The 20,114-nt window shown below is 54.4% G+C and overlaps 5 protein-coding genes across 5 annotated transcripts; 2 read left to right on the top strand and 3 right to left on the bottom strand.

Annotated features, from left to right (window-relative positions):
- Nucleotides 1-805: 805 nt before the first annotated feature.
- Nucleotides 806-1,371, bottom strand: C7974DRAFT_313896 (AAA domain-containing protein; the record flags this gene model as incomplete). The annotated part of the gene is made up of 2 exons (XM_046138430.1): nucleotides 806-902; nucleotides 1,148-1,371. Coding segments are annotated over 2 exons (321 nt in total), but the record flags the coding sequence as incomplete, so codon positions are not given.
- A 29-nt stretch (nucleotides 1,372-1,400) lies between these two features.
- On the bottom strand, nucleotides 1,401-3,438 carry C7974DRAFT_376885 (DNA helicase-like protein; the record flags this gene model as incomplete). Its single annotated transcript, XM_046140311.1, has 3 exons — nucleotides 1,401-2,844; nucleotides 2,907-2,939; nucleotides 2,996-3,438. 3 exons carry the CDS (start codon nucleotides 3,436-3,438, stop codon nucleotides 1,401-1,403), a joined length of 1,920 nt encoding a protein of 639 aa, XP_045996137.1.
- A 1,056-nt stretch (nucleotides 3,439-4,494) lies between these two features.
- C7974DRAFT_312207 (chaperonin 10-like protein) lies at nucleotides 4,495-6,005 on the top strand (the record flags this gene model as incomplete). Its single annotated transcript, XM_046138354.1, has 5 exons — nucleotides 4,495-4,518; nucleotides 4,577-4,591; nucleotides 4,790-5,040; nucleotides 5,091-5,737; nucleotides 5,788-6,005. The coding sequence occupies 5 exons, from the start codon at nucleotides 4,495-4,497 to the stop codon at nucleotides 6,003-6,005; spliced, it is 1,155 nt and encodes a 384-aa protein (XP_045996136.1).
- A 5,888-nt stretch (nucleotides 6,006-11,893) lies between these two features.
- On the bottom strand, nucleotides 11,894-13,646 carry C7974DRAFT_199564 (HAD-like domain-containing protein). Its single transcript, XM_046136749.1, has one exon. The coding sequence runs from the start codon at nucleotides 13,413-13,415 to the stop codon at nucleotides 12,114-12,116; it is 1,302 nt and encodes a 433-aa protein (XP_045996135.1). The 5' UTR covers nucleotides 13,416-13,646; the 3' UTR covers nucleotides 11,894-12,113.
- A 2,027-nt stretch (nucleotides 13,647-15,673) lies between these two features.
- C7974DRAFT_199539 (uncharacterized protein) lies at nucleotides 15,674-18,182 on the top strand. Its single transcript, XM_046136748.1, has 3 exons — nucleotides 15,674-15,689; nucleotides 15,747-16,216; nucleotides 16,265-18,182. The coding sequence occupies exons 2-3, from the start codon at nucleotides 15,763-15,765 to the stop codon at nucleotides 18,049-18,051; spliced, it is 2,241 nt and encodes a 746-aa protein (XP_045996134.1). The 5' UTR covers nucleotides 15,674-15,689; nucleotides 15,747-15,762; the 3' UTR covers nucleotides 18,052-18,182.
- The last annotated feature ends 1,932 nt before the right edge of the window (nucleotides 18,183-20,114 follow it).

Genomic DNA, 20,114 nt, shown 5'->3' with positions numbered 1-20,114 from the left:
ATGCCCGCGTATTGGCCAGCCCGTGGCCCCAGGCACCGATGACAGCCTGAGGAACAGGAGGAGCGTGGGCCGCTTATTTCTCCTCAACGGCAGCGCTGAGACGCGGGTCAATGACAAATGACGAATGCTGCAGCCGGAAGCGGCCGTCTCGATGAAGGCGTGTTGGTGAGAGCGCAGAACGTGGCCGCACAGGCGTTGGGGTTCAACGGTCAATAGGTAGCAGTGGCGTCGACGGACTCGACTTTGATGGCTGCCACTCTTATTGTGTAATTGAACATGGTCCGATTCTGATTCAGCGATTCCATTGGCAAATCTCTAGCGTACCACACATCAGAAAGTTTTTAGACAGCCTGAGCTTGAGCTTGAGCCTGCAGGCGTGTCGGCTCAATGGCTTCTCGCTTCTCCATAGGCTCGGCTAGCCTCTGCAGGTAATCTTTAGCGCTTCTGCATCTCTCACCTCCTCATCACAAGCAACATCGAGCAGAGTCTGGCTTGTCTGAATGTGCCTATCAACAGTCCTGCTGGAGCTGTCTGACTTGTACACCGGTATATCTGACAGGCCCGACCCTCCACCCGCGCTTTTACAGCTGTCAGGCCCACGCATGCGCGGCACCATATACCAATCAATGCATATTGTAGAGGCGCTGCCGATCTGCGCGGTCCACTTTCATGCAGCATCTCGGCCTGTCTCGCTTGACTTCGCCTCCCAACAGCCTCCACAACTTGCTCCTCTTGCTTCGCTGTCACTCTCCACTTACTCCACGATGCAGCCGTACCGCAGTCTCGCGCTCACCGTCTGGACTACCTACTGATCGCCTCCATACACATCCGTCAGATTGGGGTATCTTAGATCAGCATGCTCCTCGAGATGCTCCATCCATTGCTTCAAGAACGTGCTGCCCCTGACATGTGCGTTAGCAAAGTAGAAAAGGAAACATATTGTGCATGGTGCCGCGACATGGCCAATACGGCAACCGTGGGATCGAAGGTGTGGCTTGCATGTGCGGGATGAGCCTTGTTAATTGCACATGCACCTCCGCATCTCTTCGTGGCCGCTTGTTTCAACTCGCCTTTCAGCGCGCCATAGATGCCTCTTTCTCCACCTCTAGATTGAACGACAGGATGAAGGTAAGCAGGGTATACGTACTTGCTGATTGTATCGCTATCCCCGACGATACAAAGATGCCTCTTCGGTCGTGTCATGGCGACATTGAGCCGCCTCTTTTCGCCCAGGAACCCGACTCCATGTTCGGAGTTGCTGCGCACTGTACTCACGACGACTGCTTCCTTCTCACGGCCCTGGAAGCCGTCGACGGAGCCGAGCTCCAGCCGCGGATACCGTTCTTTGAGCAGGCCAGCTAGCAATGCTAACTACACCGTTGAGCGGTCAGCCAATGAATCTATGACGGTGTGCAGGCAGGTTTGCCGACAGGGGTCCCATCTCCCAAGTCACCGATCCGGGTCGGCGCGGCAGTAGCGTCTGGCAGGGGAGAAGAGAAGATCTTAAGATCGCATGAATACACGAAATGACCACGTACCTGCGCATTGTAAGGCGTAATCACTGCAATATCCCCTTCCTGCACACCCGCGGCGATCAGGTTGTTAACGTGCATCATGACCAATGCCGCTTCGGCTTCGTTGCTTTTGCTATCGCCGAGACTCATGCCCTTACCTCCTTTGCCAATCACGCCCTCGTCCTCGATTTTCTCGGGGAAATCACCGCCCTGCGTGTCCCAAAATACTAGAGGCTCTTTTGTGTCCTCAGTCTCTTGCACGTCGTACGGAAGACCGGTAAGCAGACGCGCTTTGACTGACTCGGCGGCCATGAGTTGGGATTCGTAGAGTGCATCAGAAGGAAAACGCATAATGGCTTCATGCATACGATATTGGGTCGTCAGCATGCGTTTTATGCTGGGTCCATGAAGGGCGAGTAGACGATCGAAGAGGGTGGTCTCTAGGGTTTTACTGATACCTGAAGCGTCCGTCCCTGCACTCATAACAGATTTTTTCCCAACCTTCGACTCTTTTGAATTCAGCGACTTTATGGTAGGTGGGAGTTGGAGATGATCGCCGGCAAGCACGAGCTTGTTTGTCTTGACCCATAGGAGAGGAACCCAGCATTGAGCTTCAAGGGCCTGACTTGCTTCATCCACGATGACCACGTCGAACTCTTGACCTCTGAGATGAAAGCCGCCTGCTCCATGTAGTGTTGCGAGGACGACCTTGCTGCCACCAACGAGGTTATTAACGCAGCCTTTCTCACGCTCTCGATATTCTTGTCGCAGCTCTTTCAGTTCAGTGTAGATCTGTCTCTTCTCTCTGCCATTACGAGTTTTCCGAATAGACGCTTGCTTGTCGTCCATCTCTTTGCGTACGTCCTGAACCAAGGCTGCAGCTTCTGACGTGCGGGTAAGGACATCAAGCGAGTGATTTAGAACAGATGGAAGGAGTCGAGCTGGATGACCAAGTCGCACCATATTGACCTTGTGAGAAGCAAGCCGTTCGACTATGTTGTCTACTGAAATGTTGGATGGGCCGCAGACAAGAATACGTAGCTTCTGCTTCAACAACTGCAGGATCAGCTCGATCAGTGTATGCGTCTTTCCTGTGCCTGGTGGGCCGTGAATCAAAGCAACTTCCCGTGACGCTATGGCGAATCTGATAGCTTCCTTTTGACTATCGTTCAAGCTCGGGTCGCTGAACTCCAGCTTGTGCAACGGATTCGAGGGGTCGTTGAGGTCTGATGGCAGGGGAGATGGCGAACCCTGTCCAAAGAGCACTCTCATGAAGGGTGTGTATTCCTGCTCGCTGAACTTCTGCAGCCTGGTCATGGTCTGATTCATCCTGTCACGTATGAGCATGCAATTGAGATAGGCGCAACGCTCTGTATTGCTGCGAATGCGTACCTCTTATAGGTGACATCATTCGCCAACTTGACTCTATGGTGTATATCAGCCTCCACAATAGACTCGTGAACCTCCAGTATGCGACTAACATCCATAGCTTGTTTCCGCCCGGCACGTCCGCATCTTCCTTATCCAGCACAACCTCAATGTTCTCACGCCTCACTCGTAGTACCACACCCCCTGCACCTTTCTTCTCCAGCTCCTTCTTCTCCGTCTTTTTTGCGCTGCCTGCCGGCTGATCTGCAACTGCCACAATATCTCCAACCCGTATGCCGTGCTCAGGTATTTCTGGTTTCGCACCTTTCGTGGCTATTGCCGGGTCCAGAGCAAGCTCGACAATGGTCTTGCCACCCATACCGGTCCGTACGGAGGATACATTGAGATTCAAGATGGCCAGGCCGCCACGAGCGAGCGCTGTCGGAGTGTGCGAGGAGAGGAGGGCGTCCGTTTCCGAGAGCTCAGCCTTGAGCTCAGCATCGAGCAACGTCAACTGGGAGGCGGCAAAGGCCGGAATATCTGTCGGGTTCGGCATGGCAGTCAATATCAGTGCAGTTAGTGTGTGGTGTTCAAGACACAGTGTCGAAGCTGCGTAAGGACTGTAGCTGTAGTGGGGCTGCTATGACGCGCACAGAGTGAAGCAAACATGACCTGCGCATGCCGACCAAGCTCGCAACGACCATCTCACCGTACAGAAGGTAGCATTGTGGACCTCGACCTGCTGACTGTCGCAGGACCTGTAGTCGGCTATGTCGACATGAAGCTCATAGATTCCCTTGCACTGACGCGTCGGCACGCTAGTGATCACGCCAAGCCTTGCTCTTTCCTCTTGCTACCCTCATTGCAGCTGGACAAGTACTTATATATCAAACATCGGCCTAGAGACCACGTGAATGTCGGAACACTATCGTACACACCTTAAGTAATTGCTGGATATACATAGAAGTTCTGGCGGCATGGCTTCCGATCTTGCGGAGTGAACTCGGCTCGGGATCTACTTTGAGAAGCAGCGAATATTGTTAATGACGATTGCCTGCTTCGTGCAACTCGAAAACGATAGAACATACTGCAGGTCACTATCTGGTCCATGCAATCGTACACCTGCCCCAAGGCGGTCATTTTGTAGAGAACAGCCGTGTTCCTCAACCAGAAAGGGCAAGTAAACCCGACGATGCTTTGGATGCAACGCGCTCCTGACGCGCTCTACGGCTCCCGTTCCGCCCACATGTGGTTAACAAAACCGGTTGCGCTGCCCAGCCCGACTAGTTGTCGCAGCGGCATTCGATTGCTCAGCAGATGCGCCTGTCCCGAGAGCGGCGCGAGATTCAGCCTCTTGACGCGAGCATCGCGCGAGCCATGCGACGGAGACCGAGCCTGAGCCGCGATTGAGGGGCAGCCGGCGGCGAGGAGTGGCAGATGACGGTGCCGTCAGAGATACCCCACACCTTCAAATAAAACGGCGGGAGTCCTTCCACAGCCTAGAGCTGCTTCGACTAGTCTTCCTCTCTTCTCCTCACTTTTCCCTGTCTCTGCGCTGTCGAGACTGTGTTCCTCACTTTAAGATACCCATTGAACTCATCGCATCGCTACAATGCCCGCCGATACCGTTGGCAAGGTACGTCAACACCACCACAACAACATAACTAAGGTATCATGAGCTGACAATTGCATAGACAATCACCTGCAAGGTACGTTCTGAAGCTTCTGATGGTTCAGATTCGCCGCCAGCACGCTCGTTGAGCACCTCTGTCCCTCGTCTGTGACGGCATCCCAAGCTTGGCGCTTGCGGATCCGCAGACGAGGTTACAGGCATTGCGCAGCGGAAAGACGCGGACACGGAGGGATTGAGGAGGCAATTGACCGAATATTTGTGCTGACTGAAATAGGCCGCTGTTGCCTGGGAAGCCGGCAAGGACCTCTCCATTGAGGATGTCGAGGTCCTGCCCCCTCGGGCCCACGAGGTCCGCATTGAGATCTACTACACCGGTGTCTGCCACACAGATGCCTACACACTGTCCGGCAAGGACCCCGAGGGTGCCTTCCCCATCGTCCTCGGGCATGAGGGTGCTGGTATCGTCGAGTCCGTTGGTGAGGGCGTCACAAACGTAAAGCCTGGTGACCACGTCGTTGCGCTCTAGTACGTGTCTGCGGCCATTAAAATGCCTCGTAGCTGCTAACAGCATCTAGCACACCAGAGTGCAAGGAGTGCAAGTTCTGCAAGTCTGGCAAGACCAACCTGTGCGGCAAGATTCGCGCAACCCAGGGCAAGGGTGTCATGCCTGATGGCACATCGCGCTTCAAGTGCAAGGGCAAGGACCTCCTCCACTTCATGGGAACCTCCACATTCTCTCAGTACACCGTTGTCGCCGACATTTCTGTCGTTGCCATCACTGAGAAGGCCCCCATGGACCGCACCTGTCTGCTTGGCTGCGGTATCACAACCGGTTACGGAGCCGCCGTCATCACCGCCGGAAAGGGCGGTGTCGAGGAGGGCTCCAACGTTGCTGTCTTTGGTGCCGGCTGTGTCGGTCTGTCCGTGATCCAGGGCGCCGTCAAGAACAAGGCCGGCAAGATCATCGTCGTCGACGTCAACGACTCCAAGGAGGAGTGGGCCAAGAAGTTCGGCGCCACCGACTTCGTGAACCCCACCAAGCTCGGCTCCCAGAGCATCCAGGAGAAGCTCGTCGACATGACCGACGGCGGTTGCGACTACACATTTGACTGCACAGGTAACGTCAACGTGATGCGCGCCGCCCTCGAGGCCTGCCACAAGGGCTGGGGCGAGTCGATCATCATCGGCGTTGCCGCCGCCGGCCAGGAGATTGCCACTCGTCGTACGTTTCCCTTTCTATTGCATTTAGATAACTTTACTAACACTCAACAGCCTTCCAGCTGGTCACCGGCCGCGTCTGGAAAGGTTGCGCTTTCGGCGGTGTCAAGGGCCGCACGCAGCTCCCTGGCCTCGTTGCCGACTACATGAACGGCGACCTCAAGGTCGACGAGTTCATCACGCACCGCCAGCCGCTCGACAAGATCAACCAGGCCTTCGGCGACATGAAGGCGGGCGACTGCATTCGCTGCGTCGTCAACATGCGCGAATAACTACGCTCGGGCCCCCGCAACCAGGTTTTATCCGCTAGACTTTAGGCTCGTTTGAGCCGGTGATGTGCGCGGCGATGTGAGAGAGGTGAGGTGAGAAAGTAGAGAGAGGGTGTGTGTGGCGTTGAGGTCGGCGCTGGGAAATCTGGTATGGGTTAGGGACGGTGTGGTGTTCTGGCGGTTACGAATTTACAAAAAGTCTACAATACGCTTGCCGTGTGCTGTCTTTGTGCTTTGTGCTCACGTATGTGTTGCGCGTCCATCGCTAGTCGCAGATGGCACGACTGAGCGTCTTGGTGGACGTGTGTTGATTGTCTTCTGTTAACGCATTTTGTGGAACCAACGGGAATTCGGACGTGTCGAAGGACGCTCAACAGGCGACCGGGGCAGAGCATCAACATGCAGAGGCTTTCTAGAACATGTCGGGACAGGCTCTTACATCCAGCACATCTTGAAGTCACATGGTGTCACGCCATGCCTGAAGACCGAACATGGCGAGTGAACGAACGCGATACTATGCTGAAAGAGTGTATTGGTGAGACTAGCTAAGAGTATGATTTTATTTTTTCTGTTTCTTGCGTGAAACATGTTCATATGAACGGCGCTGACAGCAAGTCGCGATCGTGAAGGAGAAGGTGCGGTTCAACACGACGGCCCCGGTAGCTATAAGGGCTGCCTCTCCTGATCCGCCCAAGCCCTGACGGCGTGCACCATGACCAACGAGGTCACCGAGGCCCTGTTCCCAAGATGGGACGCCAACAGCTCCACATACGTGAAGCATATCCGGCGGCCGAGCATGCTATCGATATTCATTGCATCGTTGGTTGAGTCCGCGCCGAGTCTGGAGCACGTGGGTCGGCGTGGACCGACCAATGGACGTACGTGCACAGCTATGCAGTCTTGCTTGACAACGGCCATCTTAGTGGATTCCAGACATCAGTCGGACGGAGATCGTAGGCCCCAAGGAGGAAGTGCTCCTGAGGTTCTGTTAGAAATGCAATCAATCATAGTTGCCGGGCCCACCGATTTGACTAGCAAATGCAGTGGACACGCTGCGTGCATCGTCGTCATCGAATCCAAGACCGTTACGTAGTCCACGGCCAGCAGCAAAGCCACCACCCATGTTGGGACCCTGGCGAGTCGATTCGACGAAACGGCTTAGACGATCCGACTGGCTGAGCGACGTCGGCTTGTTGTAGTCATTCAAGTTGAGACCGGAGAGGCTGATACCGCCAGGAGCATCGCTACGTGTATCCGTGAGTTCGCTTGCAGCGATAGATTCGCCAGCGATACTCTGAGGTGGTCGAGGCTGTCCTCGAGGTCCTTGACCATTACGACCGGGTAGGGGCCATGACTCCTGGAAGTTGGAGAACATGGGCGGGTAATTGGAGGGCACACCACCCAGCGCAGATGAATGAACTGACGACACATCGTCAGGGATGTAACCAACGATCGAGCCGTTGTCGTTGAACTCTTGGCGAGCCGGCTTTCCGCCATTATAGCTGCCTTGACGGCCAGAGGTCATAGCGTTGGCATGCTGATAAGCCATCTGGTAGCGTTGCGGTCCGCGGTAGGTCTGCTTAGGACGGCTGAACTGCAGCAGCGAAACTTGAAGGTTCGATAGCGGTCCCTCGACAAGGCAGTTACGCTCCTTGAAGTGAAGCAGGAGGTAATGCCACAACGGATGCTTGCTGAGAACCTTAGGGTTTCCGAGAATAACAAGACCGTACTTAGCACGAGTAAGGGCGACGTTGAGACGGCGAGGATCGCTCAAGAAACCGATACCTTGGTGATCGTTGGATCGAACGCAAGACAAAATGATGAAGTCCTTCTCACGACCCTGGAAGGCATCGACAGACGCCACCTCGACTTCCTTGTAGTTCTCCTTCTTAAAGCTACCAGTCGCCTGCATGGAGCTGACAACGTAACTGCGCTGACCTTCGTATGGCGTGATGATGCCAATGTCGCTAGGCTGCACACCAGCCTTGAAGAAACGTGTGACAATCTTCTCGACATTCTGGGCCTCCGTTCGGTTGAGGTAAGACGTACCGCTGGCCGAAATCTCCTCGGCGCCGAGGTTGGACCAAAACATCATGGGGTTGTCGGCGACTGGCCATGGGAAGTCGACATCGCGACGAATACGCTCTTGCATGGTCACACCATTCTGGAGCGAGCCCTCGTAGAACATGTTCGAAGGGAACTCGGACAGACATGGGTGCATGCGGTACTGAACCTGCAGGCGAATTGGAGAGCATCCCAGGATAACGAGACGTTCGAACAAGGATTGATTCAATCCAGCAGTGGCAGCCTTCTTGTTCATGATGACGGGTCCAAGCTGCTGATGATCTCCAACAAGCACGACCTGCTTACATCCAAGGACGAGAGGGATCATGCACTCAGGCTCAGCTGACTGCGTAGACTCATCGATAAGGACAGTACGGAACTTCATCTTTGAAAGACGTGGGTCGCCAGCGCCAACGCAGGTGCAGCAAATGACATCGGCAGCATTAAGGATCTCGCGCTCAGCTGCACGTGTGAGCTGCTTGAACTTCTTCTCGTCTTGGCTTGACAGTTCGCCGACGTCGCTCTTAAGCTGGTTGAGCTTGTTCAATTCAACATTGGTGTCGTTCATGCGGACTTGCTCGTGAAGAGACAAGAATCCTACTGGCGACTCTACATCCTCCCTTGACTTTGCGGTCACGCGAACCGTCTTCAAACCTGTGAGATGAATGCGTTCACACAGCTGATCCACAGCGACGTTAGACGGCGCGCAAACCAACACCTGGCTGCCACTGATCTTGCAAAGGTGGTAGATGATGGTAGCTGACGTGACGGTCTTTCCAGTACCCGGAGGACCTTGAATCAAGCTGAGAGGCTTCTGCAGAACGCTCTTGACCGCGTTGATCTGACTACCGTTGAGTTCTGGCAAGCCAGGCACGCTGAACTTGCGAGGTACTGTGATTTTCATGGGTGCAGAAGCCACCTCATGGCCCAAGAGGCGATGGAAGATGTAGCCTGAAACACTCATCTCGTCGATGGCGAAGGTTTTCATGGCGTGTTGCATGCGGTCGAACGAGGTCGCCTTCCACACGTAGTCTGCACTGAAGTTGTGGGTACACTCAGTTGGAACTGACTTGTGGTCGCCCTTTGTGCGAAGCTCGATAGTCACCTCATCAGATTGGTTGTTTGGAATCTTGATGACGTATCCGACGCCTTCCCAGTGCGGACGTAGTTCTCCAGTATACCGCAGACGCATCTCGTCTCCGACAGCAAGCTTGACGTCACCCAACTCGAGCTTGGGAAGTATAAAGCTAGCAGTGTGCTTATTGTTCAGCGCCATGTCCCAGCGAACAATCAAGTTGTCCTGCGACTGCGACTCCTTCAGCTTGCGATCATAATCAGCCTCGATCTTGACCAGAGGGCCAAAGACGTTCTGATACTGGAACGCATCGTCGTAACGAAGTAGCACCTTGGCGATGACCTCCTCCTGTCCAGCGCCCTTTTCCAGATCTGCGATTGTAGCATTGGCGTTGTCCTTCCACAGCTCCTCGAGCTTCGCGATTGTCTGCGGACTAAGATGGCGAGCGCGGAGTTGCTCCTGGTCGGTCGGTGGGGGCACGAGCCAGGGAAGGAAGGAGCGGTCTTCGATCAGCGGTTGCCAGCGTGAGGTGTCCCAGTTCATGTCTTTTTGCGATGGCATGGAGGCGCATGGCTGGCGGCAAAGAAGCACAACGACGGTATCCGACTTGGCTGGAATAAAGCCAAGCAGGAAGACGTTCTTCACGCCGCAGCTGTAGCATTCGAGGGTGGTGTCGCCGAGCGAAGAAGCTGGATGCAGCTGCACCTCCTTGTGGCGAGCGCGGACAAGGTGGTTGATGATATGCGACGACGAAGAATTGCCGCGGGCGCTGCAGAACCACTTGTTACAAGCCAAACATTTGACCACGCTGCCTGCGTTGTGAATACCGCAGTATGCGCAAGCATGTGCTGGCAGCTCGACTTCCTCCTCTTCCTTAGCCAACTGCTGGCCGTTTGCTCCTGCAGGCATGTCCATCATGCTCTCAGCATCATCGTCGAAAATGTCGTCCTCCTCGTCATCAGTCCTGCGGCGGCGAGCGCTCAGCCCGGTGATCTCGTCGTCGCCGGCGCCAGCATTGATGGTGGCAGCCGAGTCGGACACCAGGTGGTTGCCCATATGGGTGAAGGCGCCCTCCATGGTGGCGGGCGTGGTGGTGTCGGTGCGCTCGAGATGCGTGCGGTGTTTATTCGATATTTAGTTCGCGAGTGCGTCAGAGTCGGTGCGGCGAAGAGTGCCGGCGGTGTGGGGGTGTGGGGGTGGAGTCTGTGGCTGTTCACACCATATCCAGCACGTGGAGTTCTCGTGCGCGGTGTGATGCGCGCAAAGCGTGTTGTTGTCGTTGTGGCGACCAAAAGTTCGCTGCGAAAGTGGACTGGTTGCCGCTCGCAGCTGCACAATCGGCGGTCGGAGCAACTTGTGCCAAGGCGACAGCCCCTCCACGAGGAACCACGGGCAAAGGCTTCTTACTTCGCCAACATCGCCTACGATCTGCTTGGCTTGATTGTCTTCGCTCTTATCGCTGTAACCATTTTGAAAACCAGCAACTTGGGTCACCTCGCATCGCGTTGAACTCGTGTCAAGAAAAGTCCTGCAACTGCCCGAGTTGGCGACACAGAACTTCGTTCTTGGACCACGAAGACATGGAAAAATCAACAGCTACTGGTGTGGTATTGTATGTAAATTCAGCGGTCCCAACGCTGGCAAGTAGTTCTGCTCGAATACACATCATGACGGGGGTGAGATGTGCAGAGTGATGTATAGTATGATGAACAAACTCAAATCGCACAAGATGAATGGCCGGTCTCGCTTCAACTTCATCATGAGTTTACTCCAAAGACTACGTGTGGCGTGTATTTCCTTACTCGAATCTCAAATCTGAGGACATATCACCCCGCCTCGATAGCTACTGTCCTTATCTCATACCTGCTCAACTCCTGGTGCCGGGCATCCGGATGTCACGGGAGTTGACGCTTCACATCAGTGGATCGTACTCTCGAAGGTGTATCGTACTCGTACTCGTACCATCCAAGCCTCACTTGGCTGCCTCAGTATGTATCTGAAACACGATCACTTTCTTACTCATTTCATTGCTCCGTGCGCGCGATGGTTGCGCGATCATTCACGGCAGTTTCCACCTCACTCCCGCGCCTCGTCACACTCGAACGTTGCGTGATACCACGCGTACGTATCGAAACAGCGGGCCACACATCCGTCCACTATCGGTCCAGCGGGTCAAACGCCCAATAGGCGGCATTTAACAAGCCGATGTCTCGGGCCCGCGTACTATGGGGAAGAACAGCCGAGTGGGTCGCAAGGGCTGCCCTACCGTACTTCACATTCGCCTTCGATTCACTTGGCAGGGGATGGCGAGGAACACTGGGTCAGGGGATGGAATTCTCCGAACTTTGATGATGGGCCGTGAAGATGGAGATTGCTGGACCGTGAGCCGCGTAAAGGTTACCCTTGTCTATCACACAGACGATTGCGCAGGCTGCCCCAGATCAGCGAACGCTGGGATCGTGTGGTAGGATTAAGCGCGCGGAAATTTGAGGGTGCGTGCTTTTGGTATGTTGAGAAATTGGGTCGGATAGGTACATGTGGATGCGGCGGGTTTCGAAACTTCGATCTCGAGAGATTGAAGGCTCGATGTCGAAGTTTGGATGAAACCAACGGCTGGCGGGAGAAGATCGGTACCGAGGATGTGAATGAAACCTCAAGGTACGCGTGACTAATTTACTGTACATGACCGAAGTCGTACAATGTAGATCGTAAAATCATGTTGGAACGGCGGGGAAGTTTACACACACATTGCAAGATTGGAGAGAGTGAGTTTAGTCTGAAAGTGATGCATTTCACGATCTATCTGTGACAGCTACCTCAGCTTGTCTGGTATCATAATACTACTGTTCAACAATCTTTTCTTTGAAGGTCCTAGGCCAAGAAGGGGAAGAAACCAAGAATTCCGAACGCCAAAATGCTATGCCAAATAAAAGAGAAAAACGGGATGTGAGAAATTGCCTACGAGGGACTTGTTAATCCTCAATCACACCAGCAGCGTACATGCTTTCTCGCAGCTGCTTCTTGTACTCGCGCTCCATACCATGTCTGACAGCGTCGAGGACAGTGTCGACGGTAGCCTTGGGGGTGAAGTTGGGTTTGGTGCCGGCTTGGTAGACACCTGTCTTGACAAGAATGCTGTACCAGTCTGCATCGTCAGTGTGCTTGTCGAACTCGTTGGTACCCCTGATGTCCGACTCGGGGGTATCGCCAACAAAGTACACTGTCTCAGGAGCCGCGTTGATGCCGTGTGTGTCCTTGCGCCACCTCTTAAGAAGACGGGTCGCAAACTCGAAAGTACCAATCTGGGGCTTGCCAAAGGCGGTAGTCTGTAGCTCTCTACCAGTAACGGCCTTGTACATAGCCTCGAGAGAAACACGAAGAGCGCCCATGCCGATACGGGTGAGATCGTGCGATGCGCTCCAGACCACGTCGTTGTGGGAGAAGAAGACTGGTGGTCCCTCGTTGAAGGTCTCTGATCGGGTGCCGAGACGACCGTTCTTGGACATAAGCAAGTCAAGAATGATTTGCTGGTCAGACGCCCAGTCACGAGAGTCGGCGAAAACAAAGATAGCCTCGATATCGACCTCAGCAAAGTTGCGGGTTCGCGAGTTCTTGTACTCTTCCTCAGTCAAAGTGCGGAAGGGTGTTGTGTCCTGGTTGTCCTTGATGATATCTCCCGGGGTGACGACATCCTTGAACCCATATCCTTCAGCGACAATTCGACACTTCTCGCCTTCACCGCCGACGACGAGGACTGTGCCAAATTTCTCGGCCATCTCGCCCATAGGGGTGTGGCCACAGATGAATTGCCCAGGTGAGACTTCCATCTCGAGCTGCTGGCTGAGTTGAATGCAGCGCTCAGCCTCCGTCTTGCCACCGCCATTTGTTACGAAGATGTATGGTACTTTGATACCGTACTCATTTTCACCGTTCAGCATCTTCATGGCTTCGATAGCCTCGGGGATTGGGCGACCACCGCGGATGAGGACACCATCAATGTCAAATGCGAAAGCATATTTATCGGTGACAGTAGTCTCGATAGGTGTCCCTGCGGGAGAGGATGTACCTGAGTCTGTGGAGACGTGGGAATCTAGACGATGCCTCGCCTCGCCAAACCCAGTAGCGACTTCTGAAGCGGCCGAAGGGGCCATCAAGTGCTTAGGGGGCACAACGACTGTTGGGCCCATCTGCACACTTTCCCTGGTCGCATCGTTCGATGACAGACGTCGCGCATAGCGACCTGCCTGGGGCACCATAAGCGAAGGTGCCGACATGGTAAGAAGATGGAGAAATGAACTGTTTGTGAAAAAGTCAAAAGACAAAAGAAGTTTGTCTTGAGTTGTGATGATGTGTGCAATGATGTGGGTGATTATGGATATGATCCGCAGGCAGTTGTGCTCCTCTTATAGAGAATGGTTTAGGCGACCCCTTGTCTGAGCGGAGAGAACAGTGGGTACGTTGTGGAGGTGGGTAACTGGAGGTGGAATTGTGGGTAGTGATTGTGGAGACTGGTGACAGGAACCTCGACTGTTTATACACAGCCAAATACCGCAACCACCACTTCGTCATTACTCATGGCTCTCTTCACCTGCAAGTATAGCGGTCAACCCATCTCGATTGACATCGATTTGCCGATTTTCTGCGTAGAACGCTTATCAGTTGAGCTCAGCGAGACCGCGATTTGGCGGGGCCATTGGCGTCATAGTCTGCGTTGAACAACAAGCCCAGGACCGTCTTACAACAGCACCTTGTCGCAATTAACGCTTTTGGCACAATTTCGGCGGTGGTGCTGCGTTCCTCGGCTTTCATTCGACAAGCTGTTCGCGCGACGTTGCAATATAAGTGGGTATTCACCGCAGCAGCCCGCGCTGCGGCCGCCTGGATAGTCAGCGCACCTGCCTATGACAGCTTCATGCCGAGTGAGCCTCTGATACGGCCGCGCTTGACAGTCTTTGGTGCGGAACGATGTTGCAAAAATTGAGATGCCGTATGCATGATGACGCCACGGCGTATTAGAAGCGCGCCTCGCCAGAGGAGCCTCAACGCGGGCCAAGCAGCGCCGAAGAAACGCAAGGGGCTGATGTCGCCGACCCAATCACAAGCAGGTTTCGGACGGGCCTTCTATGGTCAGTATGGATCGCCATGACATCGTTGTTACGGCGAGAACAAGCCGGGCACATGTTCTCGTCGCCAAGACCCAGGGTCTGATCTTGAGGCTGAAGGACCAACATCCGGCAGATGTTCCGTGCCGTTAATATTCGGTGCCAGTCCTCAACCATCGACAAGAGGGAACACATGGCCTCCACGTGCGGTTGATGATCTCGTTTGCCTCGCCAGCACGAGCGATGTGCGACAAATCGCCAGAGAGCGTTGCTCTGCCAGCCATTCGGCATACCTATCTCTTATCTCTGTTCACATGCTGGATCCTCGACCCTTGGTCTTTCGTCAGACTGCATGACACGGCAGACCAGGTAGAATTATGTGGGGCTGTCACCAAACACCGTTTCTAGGCATCTCCCAATATGTACTACGTACACCGCTTGATGTAAACTTACTTCTGAGTGTCTCTCCATTCGGATAGAGGAAGTCACACTGCATAGAATAGGATCGCGTTGCAGCTGGAGAAACTTGGCCGAGCGACACAATGCATTGAATTTCGATGCAATGTACGTACAATCTTAATTCGCAATAGCATGCTACGCTGAGCTCGTGTTTGGCAGGACTTTGTGTTCATCGCTCACATCGACAAGAAAATCATGTGTTGTCATTCAATGTGCAACAGCCGCAGGATGCGACCGTATGTTGAACATTAGATGACTTGTGGGCCTTGTTCATGCTATGTCAACAACGTCTGGATATCGACATCCGCCAATCCTTCCGCTCCGCCCTTGAGGCGAAGTACATAAGAAATATGGATACTCCGCCAGACTAGACAAAGGGCATTCCGATTTTGGAAGGCCAAGACGAATGAAACAACCACTGTCCAGGGGCAGGCGAATGCAAGACACCAACAACGATCGGATGTAACAGCCGGACTGTACATCTAATGATTGCAGCAATAGCATACGAGGTTATTGTGCCGCTCTAGCCGAGGTATGATTAGGTACGCTCAGGTACTCCCGCATGTCATACACATTTGAGTAGCTGGTCTTTAAGGTCAATGAAGGTGTTCAAGAGGAGCAATAACCAAGTCCAATCCTCACTTGAGATTATCTCCCGTACTATGGCAAATGCGTTGGGTACGGACATGACGATGTGCGGTCGAATTTCCGGCAAAGCGTACTGGTTTCCAGAAGCGTCGACGGTCCTTCTGGCAGACACCAAGTGCTGTTGAAGAGTACGTCCGCGTGCGAGCCCTAGCGCGAATGATCAGCGACCCTCCTCCACGGGGTTGAAAATGACCGCTCCCCACGATTCTCCACAGCTGCTGTGGAGGAAGGCATGAAGACTCCGTAGTGACGCCGACGCGTCGCCGAGTGTAACGATATCGACCGTCTAGCCGATCTTTGAACACTTCAATCAAACTTTAGATCTCGAGGATGCGTGATGTCCGCGGTGACGATGTAATGAATGCGCATTGTTCTTGTTAGCTGATGACAAGGTAGTTGCGAGTCCAATGAGATGGAAGGCGCGTGCGATCGACGCGCCACGACTGCCTTTGCGCGACTCAAATGGCACAGTAAAGCGACAGGAAACGCTGTGCGAACTGCGAACATGAATTGGACTGGGGGCACTCTGCAACGCACCAGACATGCTAACAAAGGAGTCATCCAAAAACAGAAGGCCTACTTCGCCCGCGCTCGTGCGAAGCTGCAACAGAGCCCGGAAGCCGCAACCACGCCATTTCACCCTGAGTTCCTCCAAGATGGTGGCGTCTACGGACTCGGGCGTCGCATTTCTTCGTCTGCGTCAGGCTCGGTGAGTCATGCTCGCCACTCAGCTAGGAAGCGCCGAGTGAGAGATGAACACCATAATTCGCCAACAGCACGGGGATGGAGACGCGCAAACGACCTGAGATTACAAGGGGCCAGCCCCCATTTTGAGCAGGACCGATACAGGGGTGAAGTTGACAAAGGTGAGTGATCTGGAAGGTTACGTCCAGGTGATGACTGACATACCCCAGAGAAGCAACGAGACCAGGGGAAGAGGGAACCGCCTCCTGATACCGAAACGCAGCTCCTCGAAGCCAACAAGAAACGATTGTTGAGGCAACAAGATTGGATTGGGATTGAACTCTCGAAGCCTGTTGACCTGCGATGTCTCTCTACCACAGAAACTATTGCGATCGGAAAGCGCAGGAAGCCCGACGCAAAAACCAGAGAAGTGGCTCGTCGTGCGAGCCCTGTCACATTCGTGCATCCGTCCGGTAGAGATGAGCTTGACGACGGGGGCAACGCTCTCATGAGTGGCGCTCTCCCCCGACTTGCGGCTGGGGATATTCGAGTTCGCATTGGATCAGATGCTTTGACGACAGCTGCATCGATGCAATTGATCGACTACGCCTCGTCACAGACTGACTCAGACCCTATGCTCTTCGATGAAGAATTTGATGGCGCAGTACGACGAGAAATATTAGAACCTTCACAGGGCGGACCCTCTCTTGGTCGCAGACTCGCGGCAAACCCCAGATCGACTGTCGACCGAAACTGCTCGCCGCAGCATGGCCCACCTGCATACCATAATCTTACGATAAGCCCAGCCATGCATGTAGACGAGTGCATGCGGCACACTGCAGCTGACCCCAATGCACTTGACCGGTTTGTCCAACCGAGCGAAGCGACAGACCAAAGCTATCGACTGACGCACCGCGCGGGAAGCATTGAACGCCCTTTCAAGCTGACTTTCGGAAGAAGACCACCCCATCTCGATCATACTGCATCGGCGACCAAAAACTCTAGTGAGACGCAGCGTGTCCATGCAAACTTCAATGCTGAAGCAACCGAGACTGGGAAAGTACCCCGAAACGTTGAGAGATCACTACAGGACGTTGTCAAGAGGCACACAAACCCACCTTCAAGGGATGGTGATGAACCCTGGAGGCCGTATCTGGATACAGGCACATCAAGCTCTGACCATAATGATGATTGGACTGCAATTAATCAGCCTCACGCACCTGCGCGAAACGCAAGAGCTGAACTCTCGAGCTGCCCACAGCGTACCACTCCGGTTAATCTTACACACGTCAACTTGCTAACAGTACCCGCCTCTTTGCCTTCGCGAATTCGATCAAATGCACACCTACCAGACGCACGTACCATTCTGCGGGCCGGTGCCGATAAGGGGTTTGGCAATGATGAGGCGTTCTGGCAATCGTGTGCGCTTGGAGCTGATCCGCAATCCACAATGGAGACCGTCCGCAGTCCCGACGAAACGAGTGAGAACTCAACGTCGCGAGCGACAAAGGGCTATGCTTCGACGAGATTGCCGCAATCGACTGCTGTCACTTCTGTCAGCTCGACACCATTCCCGTCCACACCGTTCAGGTCACTATCTGGACAGGCTTCTCGCATAAGCGACGGTGTACAATATACGCCACACTCAGGGTCCCGGTCGATCTCTTCGGCGGCTCTGTCCTATACGGTATGGGGTGGCGCCGAGCCGCCGCACGGGGAGGACGTCCCGGGTGAGGGACAGGGCGGGGAGACATCTGCAGGTAGCCAGTTCTGCGAGCTGGTCACCTACGCCTCATTTCGGAACCATGCATCTCACGTCGATGAGGTGATCAGTGATACAAGGACGTCCCGCAGTGATCTGGACCAGCGTAGCCGTGCGCAAGACGATGTTTCGAGGCTGGCGCAGGCGAGTGGAAGCACCATCTGGTCGCGGGAGGACCAGGCTTCATCTATGCGCAACATGACAGACAGCGATGATGTGGGTATCGATCTTGTTGACCCAGAGAGGTTGGCGTGACCTTGTTTCGTGTCGGGTTGTATCCTGACCTGACATGGATCGCGATTCTATGAGCGGGGTTTCTCTGTAATGTTTCGACGTGTCATGAACGGTCAAGGTCAAGGTTCAACAGCAGGACGTCCATATGTGTCGTTTGACAGATGCTGTGTCACGGCCCTACATGGCATGAGCTGAGCTGATATCCAAATCAAGTACTTGGTCGCTTTCGGATACTGCTTGCCATTGGTATGTGGGGGTGGCTGTGATGTACAGGTCGAAAGAATGACGGGAGCCTACACACCCTGCCAGCTTTACCGCAGATCCTCCGTAAATGTAAGGGAGACAGCCGGATACGTAGATTCAAAAGCAACGCAGAGGTCGGAACTCAATTCGTGCGCCCTGCATCCCTTACGATCAGGCGTCTATTGCGTGTCATGGATCTCATCTCGCAATACGGCGAGGCAGAGAGGGATACGTGCGGGAGGCTATTTTGCGAATCATCCCTGCCATTTGCGAAAGCCACACTTTGTGCACCAATGCACCGATTTGCAGGGCTGAATCGGCATGTGCCGAGGAACTTGGACACGAGAAGGACAAAGGACGTGCTCGACAAGCGCCTGGAAAAGTTTGACAACTCATCGATCGAGCTTGTTTCTTAGTGAAGAAGTTCTACTAATCACTGGATGATTGGGTGCTGGCTGCTTTGGGAGAGCAGATATCACACCGCCAGCAGGTCACATGGTCATACCCGGATATCGATGTGCGGGGAGAGTGGCCTGATTCGTGAACGGCTTCAGGGGCGGGCGCAATCCTGCTGCCAGCTTCTCGAAAGCGGCGCGGAAAATCACGCGACTCATTGCATTGCATGCGTCTGTAGAGCACGCAGTGCCGTCTTGCTGCGGAATAGCCAGTGTGTCAGGAATGCCGCGTGAGCCTTCTTACCTGTTGCCTGCTACCTGCCCAGCCTTCCCTTACTGCCGAGTTCTCTCTTCGTGGTCATAGTAGCGTGTTGTAAGGTTTGCAGATACGAAGCGAGTCGCAAGTTTTGGGCAGTGTCGAAGAAGGTGGTTGAGGCTGGGTATCCCTAACTTGTTGCTCTCGCGCCGCGGCCCATCAAACAAGCGTGGGCAGGGATGATTGACAGGGGCAGAACTCAAACCGCTGTGCCGGCTTCGCCTTCTCGTTTCAACACAACGGAGGTCCCGCGCCACGTGTAGAGAGGGTGGAGGGCAGCCACAGTCGGCTGTCACGACATTCAAAATTCGCGACGCGCTGCAGCGTGCTGGAAGCAGGCGGTGTTGCGGTCACCGCTCCACAGCCTGCATGCAACAGGCCGGATGTAAGATGCATCGCTCACCGCACTGCCATGAGTCTATTGCTTGCTCTGTAAGATTGGGGCCGGCAAGGTCGGATCCAGTGCAAACAACAGCCACGTCAAATGACGAGCGACAAGAGAGTGATGAGGGGTTTCTGAGGCTACCACTGCAACCAAGGCGCGCGACTAACTGCCTTCTGTTTCGCAGCAGTGCCAGCTCACCACAGCAGACAGCGCGCCACTGCTGTCCATGTCGCAGTGCTGCCGTGCCTGCCGTGGCTTCCGACAATGAATGGATGGATGGATGAACAGTATACTGTGGATGCCTGATTATGTGTGTAGCAAGGCTGAGTGAGCACTGGCAACATGGCAGATCCTGCGTGCAATAAGCGGCAAACGCACGTCTGCTCACCAGGGCAGTGCATGCCGTGAGAGCCACGGCCGTTGTCTAGCAGGTGTTAGGCTGTTAGGCTCTGTTAGCAGCGCTGTCCTGGCTGCCTGATGATGGCACTGTGGAGAGAGCCTCCGGTGCTGGTGTGATTGGCGCCCACCTGGGGCAGCGACGGTAGAGACGTCATCTGCGAGCGTTTCATTGCTGGGGCGTGCCCAGGTGCAGGTGCCGGTGCCGCGGCTCTCCAAACCTTAGGGCGTGGCTAGCAGCTCGCCAACAGGGAAGAGGCTTCGCGAGTCTAACGTGGCCGGGGTGGATCGAATTGGACGGGGCGGCGTGGAGCCCGACAACGACACGGTTAGGGGCAGTTCAAGGGAT

Source organism: Boeremia exigua (assembly GCF_020726555.1).
Source record: "Boeremia exigua strain MPI-SDFR-AT-0100 chromosome Unknown C7974scaffold_7, whole genome shotgun sequence".
NCBI lineage: Eukaryota > Fungi > Ascomycota > Dothideomycetes > Pleosporales > Didymellaceae > Boeremia > Boeremia exigua.
This window is presented reverse-complemented; position numbering and strand designations above follow the sequence as displayed.

Bases quoted from the DNA above. Each gene is read 5' to 3' on its own strand.
- C7974DRAFT_199564 (XM_046136749.1), bottom strand. From the start codon at position 13,415: ATGTCGGCACCTTCGCTTATGGTGCCCCAGGCAGGTCGCTATGCGCGA.
- C7974DRAFT_199539 (XM_046136748.1), top strand. From the start codon at position 15,763: ATGGAAGGCGCGTGCGATCGACGCGCCACGACTGCCTTTGCGCGACTC. The intron at 16,217-16,264 runs GTGAGTGATCTG...GACATACCCCAG, and splicing joins CAGGGGTGAAGTTGACAAAG to AGAAGCAACGAGACCAGGGG.